At 41.6% G+C, this 15852-nt stretch overlaps 2 protein-coding genes across 2 annotated transcripts; both read right to left on the bottom strand.

Annotated features, from left to right (window-relative positions):
- Positions 1 to 2427: 2427 nt before the first annotated feature.
- Positions 2428 to 7471, bottom strand: LOC134437720 (urokinase plasminogen activator surface receptor-like). Its single transcript, XM_063187240.1, has 5 exons — positions 7406 to 7471; positions 5836 to 5946; positions 5388 to 5534; positions 4570 to 4686; positions 2428 to 3717 (listed from the first exon to the last, which is right to left on the bottom strand). The coding sequence occupies exons 1-5, from the start codon at positions 7452 to 7454 to the stop codon at positions 3470 to 3472; spliced, it is 672 nt and encodes a 223-aa protein (XP_063043310.1). The 5' UTR covers positions 7455 to 7471; the 3' UTR covers positions 2428 to 3469.
- A 691-nt stretch (positions 7472 to 8162) lies between these two features.
- LOC134437312 (uncharacterized) lies at positions 8163 to 12339 on the bottom strand. Its single transcript, XM_063186803.1, has 5 exons — positions 12271 to 12339; positions 11821 to 11952; positions 11106 to 11240; positions 10668 to 10772; positions 8163 to 8374 (listed from the first exon to the last, which is right to left on the bottom strand). The coding sequence occupies exons 1-5, from the start codon at positions 12320 to 12322 to the stop codon at positions 8163 to 8165; spliced, it is 636 nt and encodes a 211-aa protein (XP_063042873.1). The 5' UTR covers positions 12323 to 12339.
- Between the last annotated feature and the right edge of the window lie 3513 nt (positions 12340 to 15852).

Below are 15852 nucleotides of genomic sequence, written 5' to 3'. Positions count from 1 at the left end.
AGAGAGAGAGAGAGAGAGAGAGAGAGAGAGAGAGAGAGAGAGAGAGAGAGAGAGAGAGAGAGACAGAGACAGAGACAGAGACAGAGAGAGACAGAGACAGAGAGAGAGAGATGACAAACTGACCATGATTCTTAAATTGGTCATCATTAGCAGCCTTATCACAGGATTTTTTTTTCGCACAACACAATCTCACGTGATATACAAAAATGTCTTTATTTCCTCACAGCTGCATTGATGGCTCATGTTTTATTTTATTTGTACCTTCAATTAATAGCATATCGTCTTCTTGACCTTGATTTGTCCAGCGAGCGGACTGAAGTGTCACTGTCTTTGATAAATGTCTAGCCTCCAACTTCTCAGCTGTTACACATTGACAATTTATGTGAACACCACCACAACCGAAGTTCTTGGGAGCACTACAGAAATGAAGTCAGCGCACTGTTTGCAGTTTGTGCCACACAAAATTAATCCACTTCACACAAAAAGTTCAGTACAGGGCGTGTTGAGAAAGTTCATTCTACGGAAACTAGCTCAAAGCTCAGTTCACACATTTAAAAAAAATGAACTAGTTCGTAGCCAACATAGTTCATAATTGTTCATAATTAATTAATCGAATGAAATAATTAATTGTTATTTTTTTGCAGTATGTTGTTGCAAGCAATATTGTTCAATATCATTGGCAAAGCCTATACAACACTGCAGACAACAATTATGTTTATCAGAACAGTGAATATATACGTTTGATTCCATCTTATATTATTGGGGCTCTGTGATGTACTTAGCTGGGTTTTCACCTGAACACTAAGGAAAGGTGGCACCCTATTAAGCCCTTTGTGTGGATCCTCTGTAACAACCTTACTCTCACCAGAATTGTAATGACCAAGTCTTAATCTGTTACTTAGATCACTCAGTAATGGCGTACCAATGTTGGAATGATGTAGAGTCTTTTCAGCAATGAGTGAACAGGCCCATCTGCACTAAGGCCCACTGAGAACCATGCCGGTGCCCGTTCCCGCACCTACTCGCGAACCGGCCATCGTGTTCACGCCACAGATCTTAGCGCTCGTGAACCAACAAATTGGTTTGCAATGCGAATCGCAAAATGCTTGTTTTTTTTTCTCCGCAAACCGTGACATCATGGCCGTCAGCAGGTTCATCCGGGTAACACAGTCACGTGCAGAATAAGTTCAGAGCCCGGTATGAACACCGGCAGTTCGCAGGTAAGCACTTAACTTAACTGGTGCGGGCACCGGTTCCGTTCTGATCGGCCTGAAAGCCCTAAAAGAGGCTACACGAAGGTACATGTTGTTTGTTCACAGGCACCAGAATGAACTTGTTCATATTTCATTCATCAAGAAGTGTGTGATGTGCATTCAGTTCACATTCGCCTAAAATATGAGCCAGTTGATGCACTATAGGCTAGTTCATTTGAACTAGTTCATGTACATTGCATAAAGGAAACCTACGATCCAATATGTGCCTCTTCTCGAGAGCAGTTTACACGACACTTCCATTGGTTTTTATTATAATGCAGGCCTGGCATATGAACATGCATTGTTCTTTGTTAACATCCTCAGGGTTTTAATGTATAATCTTTGCTTCATACAGAAGTGCTTTTATTTGCCTTAGACTGTAATATAGCTAAAGGGAAATAATAAAGGTCCAAAACACGGTTAATGCTCCCAAACAAAACGTGCTATTGTGCTGTTAAACTGGGAGCATAAACAGTGTTGCAGACCTTTATCATTTCCCTTCAGTTATCTTCTGCTTGGTCCACCACCCGTGCTACTGATGTGCATTCATTCCCTTTGACCTTTACAGGTATGTTCTGTAATATACCTGTTGTTGTCTCTACATGTTAAGCCTCCTCCTTTCAAACATTTGTCATCCACACCTACATGTATATCAGTAGCATGTTTACTCTCAAAGTAATGTAAGATATGGGGGAAAAAATCTAGGCTAATTGTCCACAGAAAGATCTGGACCTCTATCAGCATTTTACAATAATTTGCCTTGTTGTGTTTTCGACATCCCTGATGCCATTCGGTTATGTCAACAGCTCTTTCATCATCTGTTTTTCTCTTTTTACAACACAGAAGTTGCAGTTCCTGACAATGAAACAGAAGATGACTTCTGCCTTTTTACTGGCTGGAACCGGCAGTCGTTCTGGGCTCCACAGGCCCCCTCCCCTCAGTTACACTCACAGTTACAGTTTACCCTTTATTTTTTTTAAATTGTCATTGTGATTTCCAATGGAAAGAGAGGTAATGTATACTACACACAAAACATGGTGTGTTCCCCATGCTACCTGAGCTCAGTTTCGGGGTTAGTTGTGTATGCTCAAAAGCAGGAAGTAAAGGGAATGCTGATGTTTGTTCTTGTCATCCGCCATGCATGTGATCCAGTCATATTATTCACAAAAGGAAGTATTGTATGTCCTTTATGAAGTGACCTAAACATACAAACTGAAATGTTTTACATTTCCATCATGTCACTGAAATAAGAACAACACGTGATTAAAATAATGTTATCCAGTAAATTTATTCATCCAGGTATAGCTGTGTCGCAGCCAGAGGAGAGATAAAAAAAAGAAAAGTGTGATTTCAAGCCACAAAAAGAAGCATATTTGCTCACAGTACAAAGCTGACATGACATGCAATGAATGGCAATCTTAATGATATCACTAACTAAATTACATTATATTAATTTGTATGATTATATTACACATAGCTGATGTTTTTTGTATCCGAAGTAATGAATAATATTTATTAGTTACAGTTTCTGAAGTGATGTCAGGTTAAGTGCTTTGTCAAGGGGCAAATGAGTCAGCAATGACGTGAGATTCCAACTTGCAACCTTCACAGGACCAACTTCCTACACACTAAGAAAGAAATAGACTGCTGATATTTCAGAGTGACCTATATGATCCAGATAGAGTTAAATTACTCTGACAGTGTCAAAAGTCAAAGGTTTTGGTTCTTTTAATCATGTTTTAGCCATAAGATGATAAAGGCTTTTTAATTCACTTCCTCATTTTCACTTGGAGTTGCCTGGATTATCCCTTTTTTGTTCAGTCAAAAGTCTAGGGTTTTTATTTTAATTTTAAATTCTGCAGGTTGCAAATGTAATTTCAACTCCACAGCTCTTAATGTTTTTACAAGAGTAGAAATAACTTTGAAAATGTTACACTGGGCCTTACTCTGGCCTGTACTGTACTGTACTGTACTGTACTGTACTGTACTGTACACACTGTACTGTAATGCTAACCCTGGGGACACGAAATATTTCCGAAAATTCCCCCATCCCTACCTCCCACTCATGTCCTGTCATACTCTCAAACTGTCCTGTCTGAATAAAGGCTTAAACACTTGGCATACTTTAGGAGTTATATTAACACTGTTTTTTTTTAACTATATACTGTATCCATTAGGCCATGGCTTCAAAGCAACAACAACTCCAGAGATGATAATCACTGAAATCCATAGACAGACACCGCCACCATCGCCAGAAGTATGTGCCTGTTGCTCCTGGTAAGGTGAGCCAGGTTTCCTGCGTTGTGATTGGTCGTCGCCACTGTGCCGTCGTTGCACAGCTGGCCCTCGCAGCAGATCAGCTGGTCGGCCAAATCGGCCAGGAAGAGGCTGGAGGAGTCCCTCTGCTGGCAGATCGACATGGACGCACAGCCCTTCTGAATGCCAGTGGACCTTCCTTCCTCATCTGGGAAAGAGAGACAGAGAGAGAGAGAGAGAGAGAGAGAGAGAGTAAATAGACAATCGTCTTGAATGATTCCCTTCCTCCTTTGAGAAACAAGACAGAAAAATAAGACAGACGTACAAATGGAGGAAGACAGACAAACAGATTGACAGAGCGAAAGAGAGAGGAGAGAGAGAGAAAGAGAGAGAGAGAGAGAGAGAGAGAGAGAGAGAGAGAGAAAGAGAAAGAGAGAGAGAGATGAATTTGGTTGATGTTCACTACTAGAAATAGAAGAAAAAGAGCGGGAAGAGTGGGGATGCGAGACTAGAGACACACGTGGTAGGCCTACTAAACCTGAGTTATCCTCCAATCAGGGTTGGACTGGTAATCTGGCATACAGGGCATTTTCCCAGTGGGCCGATGGTCCGCAGGCGCCGATGCTGTTGTTTGGTTGTTGAGATTAATCAACCATTCACATGGGGCAGTACATTGGTCCATGTTTAATGTAGACAGTGGACTGAGCTAACCATAATATTGTAGAAAGACAGGGCGCTGTGTGAGGGGCTTGCCTCTGCAAAAAAAAAAAATGTCCGTGCTGCTTTTTGGGCCCAGTCCAGCCCTGCCTCCAATATACTGTAATAGTCATAATGTGTCAGTAACTTGGCTGTCATTAAATCTATTATGGCCTACATGGATAGCTTTGGTTTTAAAAAAATATCCTCTATAGGAAGCTAAAACGCACCTGTCACAATGGTGTTTTTACTTGTATCCACCTGTCCTGTTTATATGTAAACAGAAACAGAAAAAATATGTAACACAAAACATTTGTGTTTAAAAACATCTTCACACCGTGTAAACACACTGTGTCTAAATCACCTGTAGCTATAGATGTAACACAGCGATCTTCATCTCCCAAGCACTCCACCGTTGAAGAACAGTCTCCATTCCTGCAGGTGTAACATCGGTTTCCGTTCGAGATGTCTTCACGGGACTCTGTCAAACAACAGCCACACACTCATTTCCATCAGAATCACATATTCAAGCACAACAACTTTCCAAGAAAGACAAAGGAAGTGAGACAAAAATCTTGATAAACCTCTTGTTGTGGGGCATGTACTGTAGCGGCCTGTTTAATACTGCCCTCTGCAGTTTGTGCAGAGCCCATGGCACGCCTGCCTCAAAATCTCACAAAACAAAAATATATATATATATTTTTACCTCAGAGTAATAACAGTCAATACAAGTGAGACTTGTGTCCTAAAGTCTATTTTTATTAATGATAAACATTTTTTTTTTACCACAACACTCATTCTACCAGGTCATCCAAATGTTTCGTGTGGAGAGCCGACCAGAAGTGGTTGGGGGAGTCATCATTCACTATTGACTCATTTAAGCATCAGCCAACTCAGGACAGTAATTAATCAACCTTTTAATCCTACCTGGTATCCCTTTAAATTGTTTATCTTCAACGGTGGTGCCATGCTGGCATGGCATGGTTGGTACCATGGTGCCATGAAAGCTCTGACCTGTACCCTTTTATGTACAAACATACAGTAGGCCTACTACTAGAAAAAATGCCTGAGGGTGTACTTATAGTCTCTATATACTCTATAATATAGAGGTATTGTGCCATGTAGAATATGTGTACCTCTATTTCTCCGTATTTTAGAAAATTGTGTGTGTGGTTTGGTTACCTGGTGGAGTTTTTCCATTGCAGAGATGAGTGGAGCAGCATGTATTCTCCACTTTGACTCTGGAGGTTCCGAAGTTAATAGATCCCACAATACACATGTCAGACTGGGAGCAGGTCTTCAGATTCATCACACCTTGCTTCCTGCCATCTGTACGGGCCAATCATTATAGGATTATATTACGTGTTGTTATGTTTTATTGAGTGCACACTTTAAACACAACAGGATATCAGATTTTATTGTTGGTTCTGTACCACAATTTTGACAGTGGACCCACATACTGGGAACACTGTTTAAATATAGTGTGACCTCAGAAAGAATCACAGGAATATATAATTGAATATAATCGAATGTACAATTATTGGTAACTGTTTTGACATCACATTAGATAGAATTCTGGAGAAGACAAGACAAGACAAGACAAGACAAGAGAATGTTGTATAAGCCCAACCTATGTACGAGGCGACTCTGACGCTGGCACATTCTTCGGGACAGGGTCCCTGGACATCGTGGCAGAAGCCGGTGTCATCAGGGAGGCAGTTGTGACACATCAGACACCGACCTGGGAACAGCGATGAGGTGATTAGCTAAATTGGAGATGACCAGCTTAATAAGGTTAGCAAGCCTGGCATGTATTCCTTCCGGAGACCGCATACTAGATTGTTAGTGTTACATAGATGGCTGAAGTGCCCTTGAGCAAGGCACCTAACCCCACATTTGCTCCAGGGACTGTAACCAATAGCCTGTAATATCTGTAGTCGCTTTGGATTTTAAAAAAAGCATCAGCTAAGTGTAATGTAATGAATGATAATAATAATGAAGTATTCAGATTTTTTTTTACTTGACTGTGGCTGTTCCACCTTTAATTTCCTGTTTTTAAAGTTTCTTCACCTATAGTAAAATTGTTTTACAGCATGCACAAAAAGCATGTTAATGATGGGAACCTGTAGCCTTTCCTGCCCTTGTCTAAGGGTATCCGGACTGAAGGCACTGGCTCTTTTGTGTTGAAAGATTCAGACCTGTGCCTTCCTCTGGTTCACAGCCAAACATGCTGTCAGTAGACCATAGGTTGACACCTTTTAGCCCATGTACACAAAACACCAAGTCAGTGAAAAAAAACCCCAGCATAACTCTGAAACTGAAATTGTGGGTAATGAAAAGCAATTTCACTCCATGTATCAGTATCCACTCAGTTTCACTATCCAAATATTACTTACAACAGTAGTTACGATAATTGACCTTCCAATGGAAGTTAAGCCAAATATAACTGTTGGCTTGCCCTGGCCTGTCTAGTGGCATCCTGACTAGCTATGGATGAGCCCTGCGCCCTCACCTGGCTCACAGCCAGCCATGCGGACACAGTGGACCAGAGGTCAATATGTGTTAGCATGTGGGAACAAAACAACAACTTCCCCTCTCTCTCTCTCTCTCTCTCTCTCTCTCTCTCTCTCTCTCTCTGTCTCTCTCTCTCTCTGTGTCTGGCATTATAAATGGGTTCTCTTTTTTGGTTTTCCCCTGGCTGCGCGCCCCTAGCTGTGCACAACTCAACCTCTGATTGTTTGAAGCCGCTGTCGGACAAAAAATTAGCTCACGTGGTTGGCTGCCAGCATCTCGCCCCTCCTCACAACACCATGTTTATAAACAGAAAAACCATGTGTACGATCTGTATTTCTTTTTCTTTAATTGTCTCTTCTCTCTCTCTGTCTCTCTCTCTATTACTATTCTATTTATATTCAACAATGTAAATACAACTTTGCGAGAAAAAATGTCATAAAGTATGCAGTCCAGAACAAAAAGTCTTTTAAGGCCATATTGAAATGTCATCTTGCCAAGAATAATAACGAATATTCCCTGTGTTAAGCTTAAGTCATAAAGTACACAGTCCACAACAAAACAACTTTTGGGGTCATATTGAAATCTGATCTTGCCAAGAATAATAATAAATATGGCCTGTGTTAAGCAAGCCAGAATGCATATTTACCACCCTATTAGAAAAGTTGACATTTTAGTTTGTTTGTTACCTTGAGAAATAAGGCAACTTGTCAGGATGAGTGCTACCTTCAGGTCCATCTTGCAGCTGTGGCTTGAGGATGTGGGTAAGGAAGCCAAGTCCTCGACTATGAAGCCTGCAGTATGGAGGATGGAGGAGTGGCCTTTTGCCTTGACCTGCGCCCTTCTTGTCGAAACCAAACAGCATTTTGGTATGACAAAAACTAAAACACCAACAAATTGGTGGTATCCCATCTGTCAAATGAAGGCATAAGCCCAATAAATACTTTTTTATTTAGAGAAAAATGCTACTGTGGAGGATGATAAGTTCACGTTCTTGAGCTTTGACACTCTTACCATATGAACATTTGAGAACATTGGAGACACTAGCCGGATCAATAACATGACAGAATCGCTATTTTTTTTTAAAAAATCAAAACATTTTAATAAAACACATTGTTTTATTGTGTCAATTCCTGGACCAAGAATGTGATCCAGCTTTTTTGGGGGAAAAAAACATACAAAAAAACACAACCAGCTATAGTATAGCTGCTATACGACAATTCTGACCCATCCCAGCATTACATTTTGTAGTAATTTAGGAAAACGACCAAGGAAGCAAACAAACCAAGGTGGATAAAATACCAGAAAATGCTAGAAGAGACAACATGAGACACAATGAAACAATGAAAGAAATAAAAACTGAGCGGAATCTAAGAGAGAGAGAGAGAGAGAGAGAGAGAGAGAGAGAGAGAGAGAGAGAGAGAGAGAGAGAGAGAGAGAGAGAGATCACTTCAGGAGAAAGACGAGTACGAGAGGCATCATCAAGGTATGCAGGTTCTGTTGGGTTCTAATGGTGCTGCTCATCTGAACCATCTCACAGCAGCAGCAGCAGCAGCAGTAGAACCGGTCTGGAGAACAGTCAGCGCAGAATTCTTGGAAACGATTACACATGAAGATGCAACCAGGGATGCATTCCTTACTGCCAGCATGACTTTCACCTTGAAGTGGATAAGGAAAAAAAACAATACGTAGAATAGAATAGAATAGAATAGAATACTTCGTAGAATAGAATAGAATAGAATAGGAATATAAGTAGTCGATAATGACCGAAAAAAAAAACATTTCCTCAGACCGGATGTTTTGGAGTCAGTTTAACCCCTTAGCGCTAAGGCTGTAACGATATTGCATCGAACCGAGGGATCGCGGTACGCAGACCCACGAACCCCTATCGCGAAGCTTCCTCACAGAATCGCGATGTGCCCTTTTAAAGTTGTTACCCCTCAGTGTAGAACACAACAGGCAACATACAGGCAAGAGTTTGCATATGCGCTTAAAAAGACCAGTAGAAAAAGGGCGCACACGTTCAAGTAACAGTTCCATTCACAGCTTTCTCATATAAAATGCTCCGTCCAACCAGCACGTTGTTGTTATCCATTGCCTGAGCAACCTCCGCGAGAGGCAAACATCGGAAGGTGAACGACAAATGAACAACAAGGAAGGTGAAGGACAAATGAACAACAGACCAAGAAGGCTTTTATAAACGTGTAAATATTTTTTTTACTCATGCATGCGCGGTGTATTGCGAGTGGAGTTTGATGTTGGAGCGGAGAAAGAGAGAGAGCGCGCGAAAGAGAGAGAGCGCACGAGATGCTCCGCCTGCCTATATACCAGCCTGGAATCGCTTGTAGGGAGGTGCCCAAGTCGGACGAACGTAGAGGTCGATAGGCAGGATATTAGGCAGCATTATTTCTTCCCACATTAATGTTAAGCTATATTGTAAAATTACCACCTACATAAGCAGAAAGCATGCTCCATTTCAGCCTCTGCATTCATTCTCGCTCTTGACAAAATGTCAAACCACAAAACGAAACGAAAAACGTGCGCGTTACGTAGCAGTGAGAACTAACAGGTTAATTTCGAGTTTTGATTGTAGGCTACGGGCAGGCGCTGCTGCACGATCATAAAAAAAGCTACAGAAATATTTAACTTAATCAAAATTAAGTGTTGCATTTCTTTAAGTAGCCTAACTTAATACAACATGTTTCCTGACGATATATGGCCAGTGTTGTTTTAATGTTTGGATATTAATTGGATAGGCATAGGCCTAATGTTTGATAAAGTAAGACAGCTGCCAATGACTATACACCCTGACCACCCACCTCTCTCTCTCTTTCTCTCTCTCTCTCGCTCTCTCTCTCAACATATGATCTTAGCTTATTTATAAGCCTTTTCCCTTGGTGAACTATTATCCCTTATTTCTCTGTGTTGTGTTTTGATGTCAACACCTGGGAACAGGTTGCAGTGGTAGCCTATATCTGCAACATCATTCAGCCTTGTAAACCTACAAAATTAATGCAGGCAGGTAAATGCAAAAAATATATTAATTACAAAGTATATATATAATTTATTTTCATATAATTATTATTATTTTTTTCATTTTTTTTTTCTATTTTTTTTGTGTGAAATCGTGGGGCATATCGAACCGTGGGTCATATATCGTGATACAAACCGAATCGTGGGTTGGGTGTATCGTTACAGCCTTACTTAGCGCAGAGCCCATGTTATAACCTTTCAGTTGTCCTGGGCCTGTTGTACTACTATTGTAATGGCTATGTCTCAATCTGTTACTTGAGGCTCTCGATGCTGTTATAGCAATATTGTTGTGATGTAGTTGAGTATTTTAAGCGAATAGTGAATGGGCCTGCCGGCGACCCCATCTGCAGTAAAAGGCTATGAATGTTCCCTCCTTCTTATTTTGCTTGGGGCAACTTTCATAAGATGTGTGCTACTGCCACCTACAGCACTGGGAACGCAATTCATTCTCAACCTCCCATGGTCTCCTAAAGGGGGTCACATGGGTCCCGGAAAGGTACAGGCTTGAATCTACCTTACCTCTCCCTTATCCACCGTCTCTGCTTTAAATTGTGGGCTCATGTTCTCACGTCCTTTCAACAGTAAATGATAGGTTTTTTATATACATGCCCACTGGTGACATAGTTAAGTAGCCTGATTATCATCGACTTTCAAATCTCTTCGATACTTGGTCTGACCAAGAGCATAACAATTAACGTTTCCCAAACGGCATGGTTGACCCGCCTCCCTAGGCATGCAACTGGATGACTGGTGTCTGACAAAGTGAGTGGAGTTCACGATTTTTCCGGAGATCAGAAAACATATTTACATTGCTCTAGGCCTGACTAGAAGCAAGACCAAAGGTGTTGAGTCACTAGGAAAACGTGGCCTGGCTAATAGTTAGGTGAGACAAGCACACAGTCTCTCAATCAAACTTACCGTCCAAGGACAGACACCATTCTTTGCCAACACACTCCGGGATGCAAGGGAAGGTCTTCTCAACACGACAGAGTCTCATTTTCACATCAAGGGAGATGTTGCATCCTGCATCTCATGTTGCACACAAATGAGATACAGACGGTATAGTTGAATTTTATCAATCAATCAAGTGAATCAATCAAAAGTTATGTACCACTAAATCCAAACACACATACGTACGCACACACACATGCACACGAGCACACACACACACACACACACACACACACACACACACACACACACACACACACACACACACACACACACACACACACACACACACACACACACACACACACACGCACAAACACACACACAGGAGGCTTCTCCTTTTTATCAGTTAAAAAAGTTGTGCTTCCACAAACAGAAATGGGAAATTACTTTTTAGATATTTACCTATCAGTCTGGAACTGCAGCAAAAGTCACATACACCACACTTCCTCATCCAAGGACTGCTCACTTTCCAGTCAACAACACCGTTTTGTGCTGGCATGAAGCTCCTCTTACACATGCCGTGGTCCTCTCTGCACACTGCTGATGCAAACACTAAGATATATTTAAAGAATCCCTCCATTTAAAAAAAATCATTTCTTTGCAGAATGCAGTTTCAGGTCCAAGAAGCCACTCAATGACTCCAGAGAACAGAACTGATTTATCTTAAAGCATACAATTTGTCTTTAAAATGGGTAGCTTTATCTTATCTATGGGCAAGAAAAACATTCTGAGGTGAATGCTCTGTTTTCTACTTTAAGAAGTGACGACATTCAAAAGACCAGAAAAGCATCATATACTGTATATTTCCTTGTGCTACTGCAAAGCTAACAAAATCTATGTGTGATTAACTCATTGTGATTCACTCCAACTTCCAGGTTATTTTCTTGTGGTAATTCCCAAACAACAAACCAGTGTCACACTGGATATCGTTTTTGAATTTCTCCGCTTAACAGTGCCATGCTTAATCAAATAGGCTACATAAAAGGGGGATCTCTCTGTTCTTTATTATAATTTCCTATGGCGATCGATGTTAGGTAGTTATCAGGCTTCTAAAACAAAAACTCATGAACACACATACAAATATTTCCATAAAATGTTGATTGTGATTATTTTTTACCATACATAATGTCCTCTTCTCGCGCACAGCAGTAGAAAATTTGAGTGTGAACCACAGCAAAACATTCTTTCTCCTCTACATCATTGCATGTCCTGTGGTCTCGCAAACAACAGCAGTAGGCCTCTGTCCGGGCTGGAAATATAAAGTGTAGCCGTCAGGTTTTAAAGTGAGTAGCATCATAATGTGCAACGCAGTCATTGAAAATATTTCACTCTCATATAGTACAGAACTATATCATTGCACAGTCCTCAGTAATGCATAATACATTGTTCATCATTATTAGTCTGGTAACAGCATGTTTATGACAGGGGCCTTGCTTAAGACTAAGTCAAGACCAAAATATAAACTGAAATCGTACACACTGCAAATATAGTCAGTTCATTAAGCACTTTGGAATCAACTGTTAACCAAACAAAATAAGCTTTGAACATATGCAATTCGAAAGTTTACCTTTGATCAGGAGTGGACTCATCAGAGCAAGTATGTGTATTTGCAGTAGCATTTCGCTGTTGCTGTTGCTGCTGCTTAGTCCAGTATTAATCTTACACTGTCTTTTCTCAGGTAAATCCACTCAATATCAAATCACAATTCTAATGCAATGCATCAAATGGTGTGACAGAACAAGTACAGACAGCTCAGTGGCTGGTGAGCAGTTCAGGTTTTCTTTTCATAGGGTATCACGTTTCACTTGTATCAACAGCTAAAGAGTTCCCATGTCCTCAATAGATGTCATGGGAAAGTAAAGAAGAGACACCTGGATCCAGAAGTTGGAAGAGGACAGGGTGAGGATGAGGCTGGGGTGGCGGGTGGGATGTGTTCAAAGGGGTCACTTTACCCGGGCCCAGGGAGTGAGTGGGCTGGGCTCAGAATTGGATCCTCATTACATATGATAGTACGTATCTATTGGGTTTGAGGCCCTTTCAGGTGACTTTGTCCTGGGCCTGACCAAACCCGTCAGTATAGCCCTGACTGGACTGAAAGGGCTGTTGTAGGCCTACAGTAGCAAGCCAAATTAGCAGGAAAATACAGTAGGTTGCTAGTAAACATTAATGGTGTATGTGGGCCAAATGTAATACACTTTTCAAATGATCTCGCCGGCCTAATAAAATGACTCAGAGGGCCAGATTTGGCTCTACAGGTATAAGGTGTTTGTCATACGGCAACACATGACACCCTTCCTCACAGGCACAGGCCAGTGATGTTGGGCATCCTTTGGGACCGTAGGGCATAATTGCAGTAAAGCAATGGGGTGTTTTTCATACCACAATACACATCACCATCTGGCCTTTTACAAAAGTGATTTCTGGAGATCACTGTTTTCCTTTTTTTGTTGTTGCTGCCCTGTTACATTCCATCTTCTTTTTAAATTCACATTAAAATTTGCAGACGGGCTCTGACTCAGTCAGTCAGTGAAGCTATGCAATATAGGATACCATTTTAAAAAATGTGACTTTAATTGTTCAAAAGAGTTTTTACTTTTCCAGGCCTAGTCCTGTAACGTCCTACTTGCAACTCACTCAAAAACAAGGTGTGTCCCTCAAGGTAAGTTGTAGAGTGTTGCCGCCACCTACTGGTGAAATTCATAGTGTAACAACTTAACTGCAACTACTCCCTGGGTGGATTCCAATCTGGGGATTTCCATCCTCCCTCCCTTCCATCCTCCCTCATGATGATGTCACTGACGACAGAAACATAATTCAATATCTTGCAAAATCACAATTCTTTTGTCTTTTTCGCATTGGCAATTGGGATGGTGAATGAAAAACAGTCCCCCAAAAGTTGTTGTGGCTAAGCTGACAGCTGGGAAACTTCATTGTTTTCTCCATGGAGGGGCCAGGAGGCGGGGTGAGGCCACAAGCACAAGTGGAGGACGGGAGTGTGCATATTGGAATTGACGCCCTGTTCATATGACGAGTTTATACAGACACACATAAGTAGGCCTATCTTAATCAATGTTGATTATGCAGAGTAGTGTAGCAGTTATAAACCTGTGCTTAAATTAGTATCATAATCTACCCAGCATTTTCTAAAAAGTGATGGGTAAAAAATCAGATTCTAATAGCCAAGATTATTCCTCAAAAGATTCATGATTATGCCATATGATGCCATGTGTATTTGATGATAGGCCTATAAATCCTTTGCACATCTCTATACAGAAGTGGTACGCTATTCCACGTGTTTGTTCCCTGTCCTTCGCTGAACACATGTCTGTTCAAATATCATGCTAGGCCTCTAAAAAAAACAACAACAAAGTAACAAATAAACTCAACTGTCAACTAACATTAGACCCAAGTGCGTGCGCCAGGTGTGCGCGTCACAGCCCGAAAATTAAGGGACTGTTCGTAATTTACCGGGGGGGGGGGGAGGGCTGGTGCTTAGGGGGGTGGGGGGGGGGGGGGGTGGGGGGGGGGGGGGGGGGGTGAGAAAAAAAATGAGGTGGAGGGGAGGGCCATGGCAAAAAAAATCGGAGTTAGGGGGAGGGCCATGGGAAAAAAACGAATTTATTTTATTTTATTTTATTTTATTTTTATTTTTTAAACAATAATAAAACATGCTCTGAAACACTCGCTTTGCGATGCAAGGTCCCGGTGCATACTATAGCACTGAAGCGTGTATCTGTAGTCAAAAAACGCGCTGACTCTCTTTCACTGTAGGATTGCTAGTGCTACGGAGGAACATTGAGCATCATAGGAAATGCCCGTGAGCAAATATCAAACTAGCTGAGGTGAACTATAACAGTTTGGGAAGTTTTGACAACGAATTGGATGGGCATTTCCAGAGGAATTTTGGAGAGGTGTTGTAGTCAACTGGTGGTCACAGCCTCTGGTAAGTCATGATTTTATTTATTGGCACCGCCGTGTGCTTTACATTTGTGTTCAAAGAACCCCAACCAGACAGGAAAGAACAGTACCCCTAGACGTACTTTGGTAGAACGGTGCAGTGACGCGAGCTTGTTTTGTTTAGCTTGTGGTGTCAAGGTAGTAATAAAAGTGGTATTAAGGGCGATGTGTTGGCCATGCATCATAAGGTCTTGAAACCATTGGAGGAGCTAACTTGTTGTGTAGAGAAGTCTCATCACTTTGGTGAACAAAAACGGACCAACTAAGCAAGGAATTATGTAGGCCTACATTTAAAGCGTGAAGGGAATGTCACCAAAGTTGTGCATCGTGTCAGGTAAGAAGTGACTTTTGTTTCTTGCTGTGGAGATTGGATTCGTACAAGCGTGTATTGGTATGCTAGGTCTTGCCTGTTGCTGGTGAAGTAGTCTAGCTTAGCCTCGGAGTTGGCTATGGGGTGAATCTGAAGGAGTGCACAGCCGATTGTGTGCCTGGCTTGTCTATCATCACAGTTGTCAAAGTTGAATTGCCGCGGTGTGTAATGGCTGTGCTATTGTTGGATGTTTTGGAATGTTGTACTGGTTCTGTTTTGGCAATTTGTTCCTTTTGCCTCTTGCTGCTGATTTGACCACCACCACCTATTAATGCGTCTTAAATATGACCTACGTTAAATGCAAACTAAAGGTGGCTTTCTCACTCTCCCTGTATCAATAGCCAGCAATGGCTCGAGCTGCTTTGGCGCTTAGCCTACTTCTTGCTCCGATCACATCCCGAACTCTTTGGCCGTCAGAGTGTAATTACATTCGGGAAGGTAGAGCTATGCCTGTGTGTGTGCGTGCGTGCTTTTATGCGCGGTCTGGGAGACAGGACAGGGGTCCTGATCGAGATGCACCTGATCCACAGTCGCAATTGCAAGAAAATCTAAATTATTTGAAAGCCCGGTCACCTCTCACGAGTGCATCGCATAGCCTAGTCAAAGCATTTCACACATTGCACACTGCCCATGCTGAAGAGACAAACTGTCAAGGCAGCGCGATTTGCTCTTGAACACGCCCTCACCTCCACATCAGGTGCGCGTTTCACTTCCGCAAGAAGAACTTAATAATGTCAAAGTGAGATGTTAAAGAAAAAAAAAGTTAAATCTAGCCATCCTTGTTTAGGCTACATAAAACATGAGGAAGTTATTCAGATGTGA

This window comes from Engraulis encrasicolus, chromosome 21 (assembly GCF_034702125.1).
Source record: "Engraulis encrasicolus isolate BLACKSEA-1 chromosome 21, IST_EnEncr_1.0, whole genome shotgun sequence".
Lineage (NCBI taxonomy): Eukaryota > Metazoa > Chordata > Actinopteri > Clupeiformes > Engraulidae > Engraulis > Engraulis encrasicolus.
Note: the sequence above shows the minus strand (reverse complement) of the source record. Positions and strands in the feature narration are given on the sequence as shown.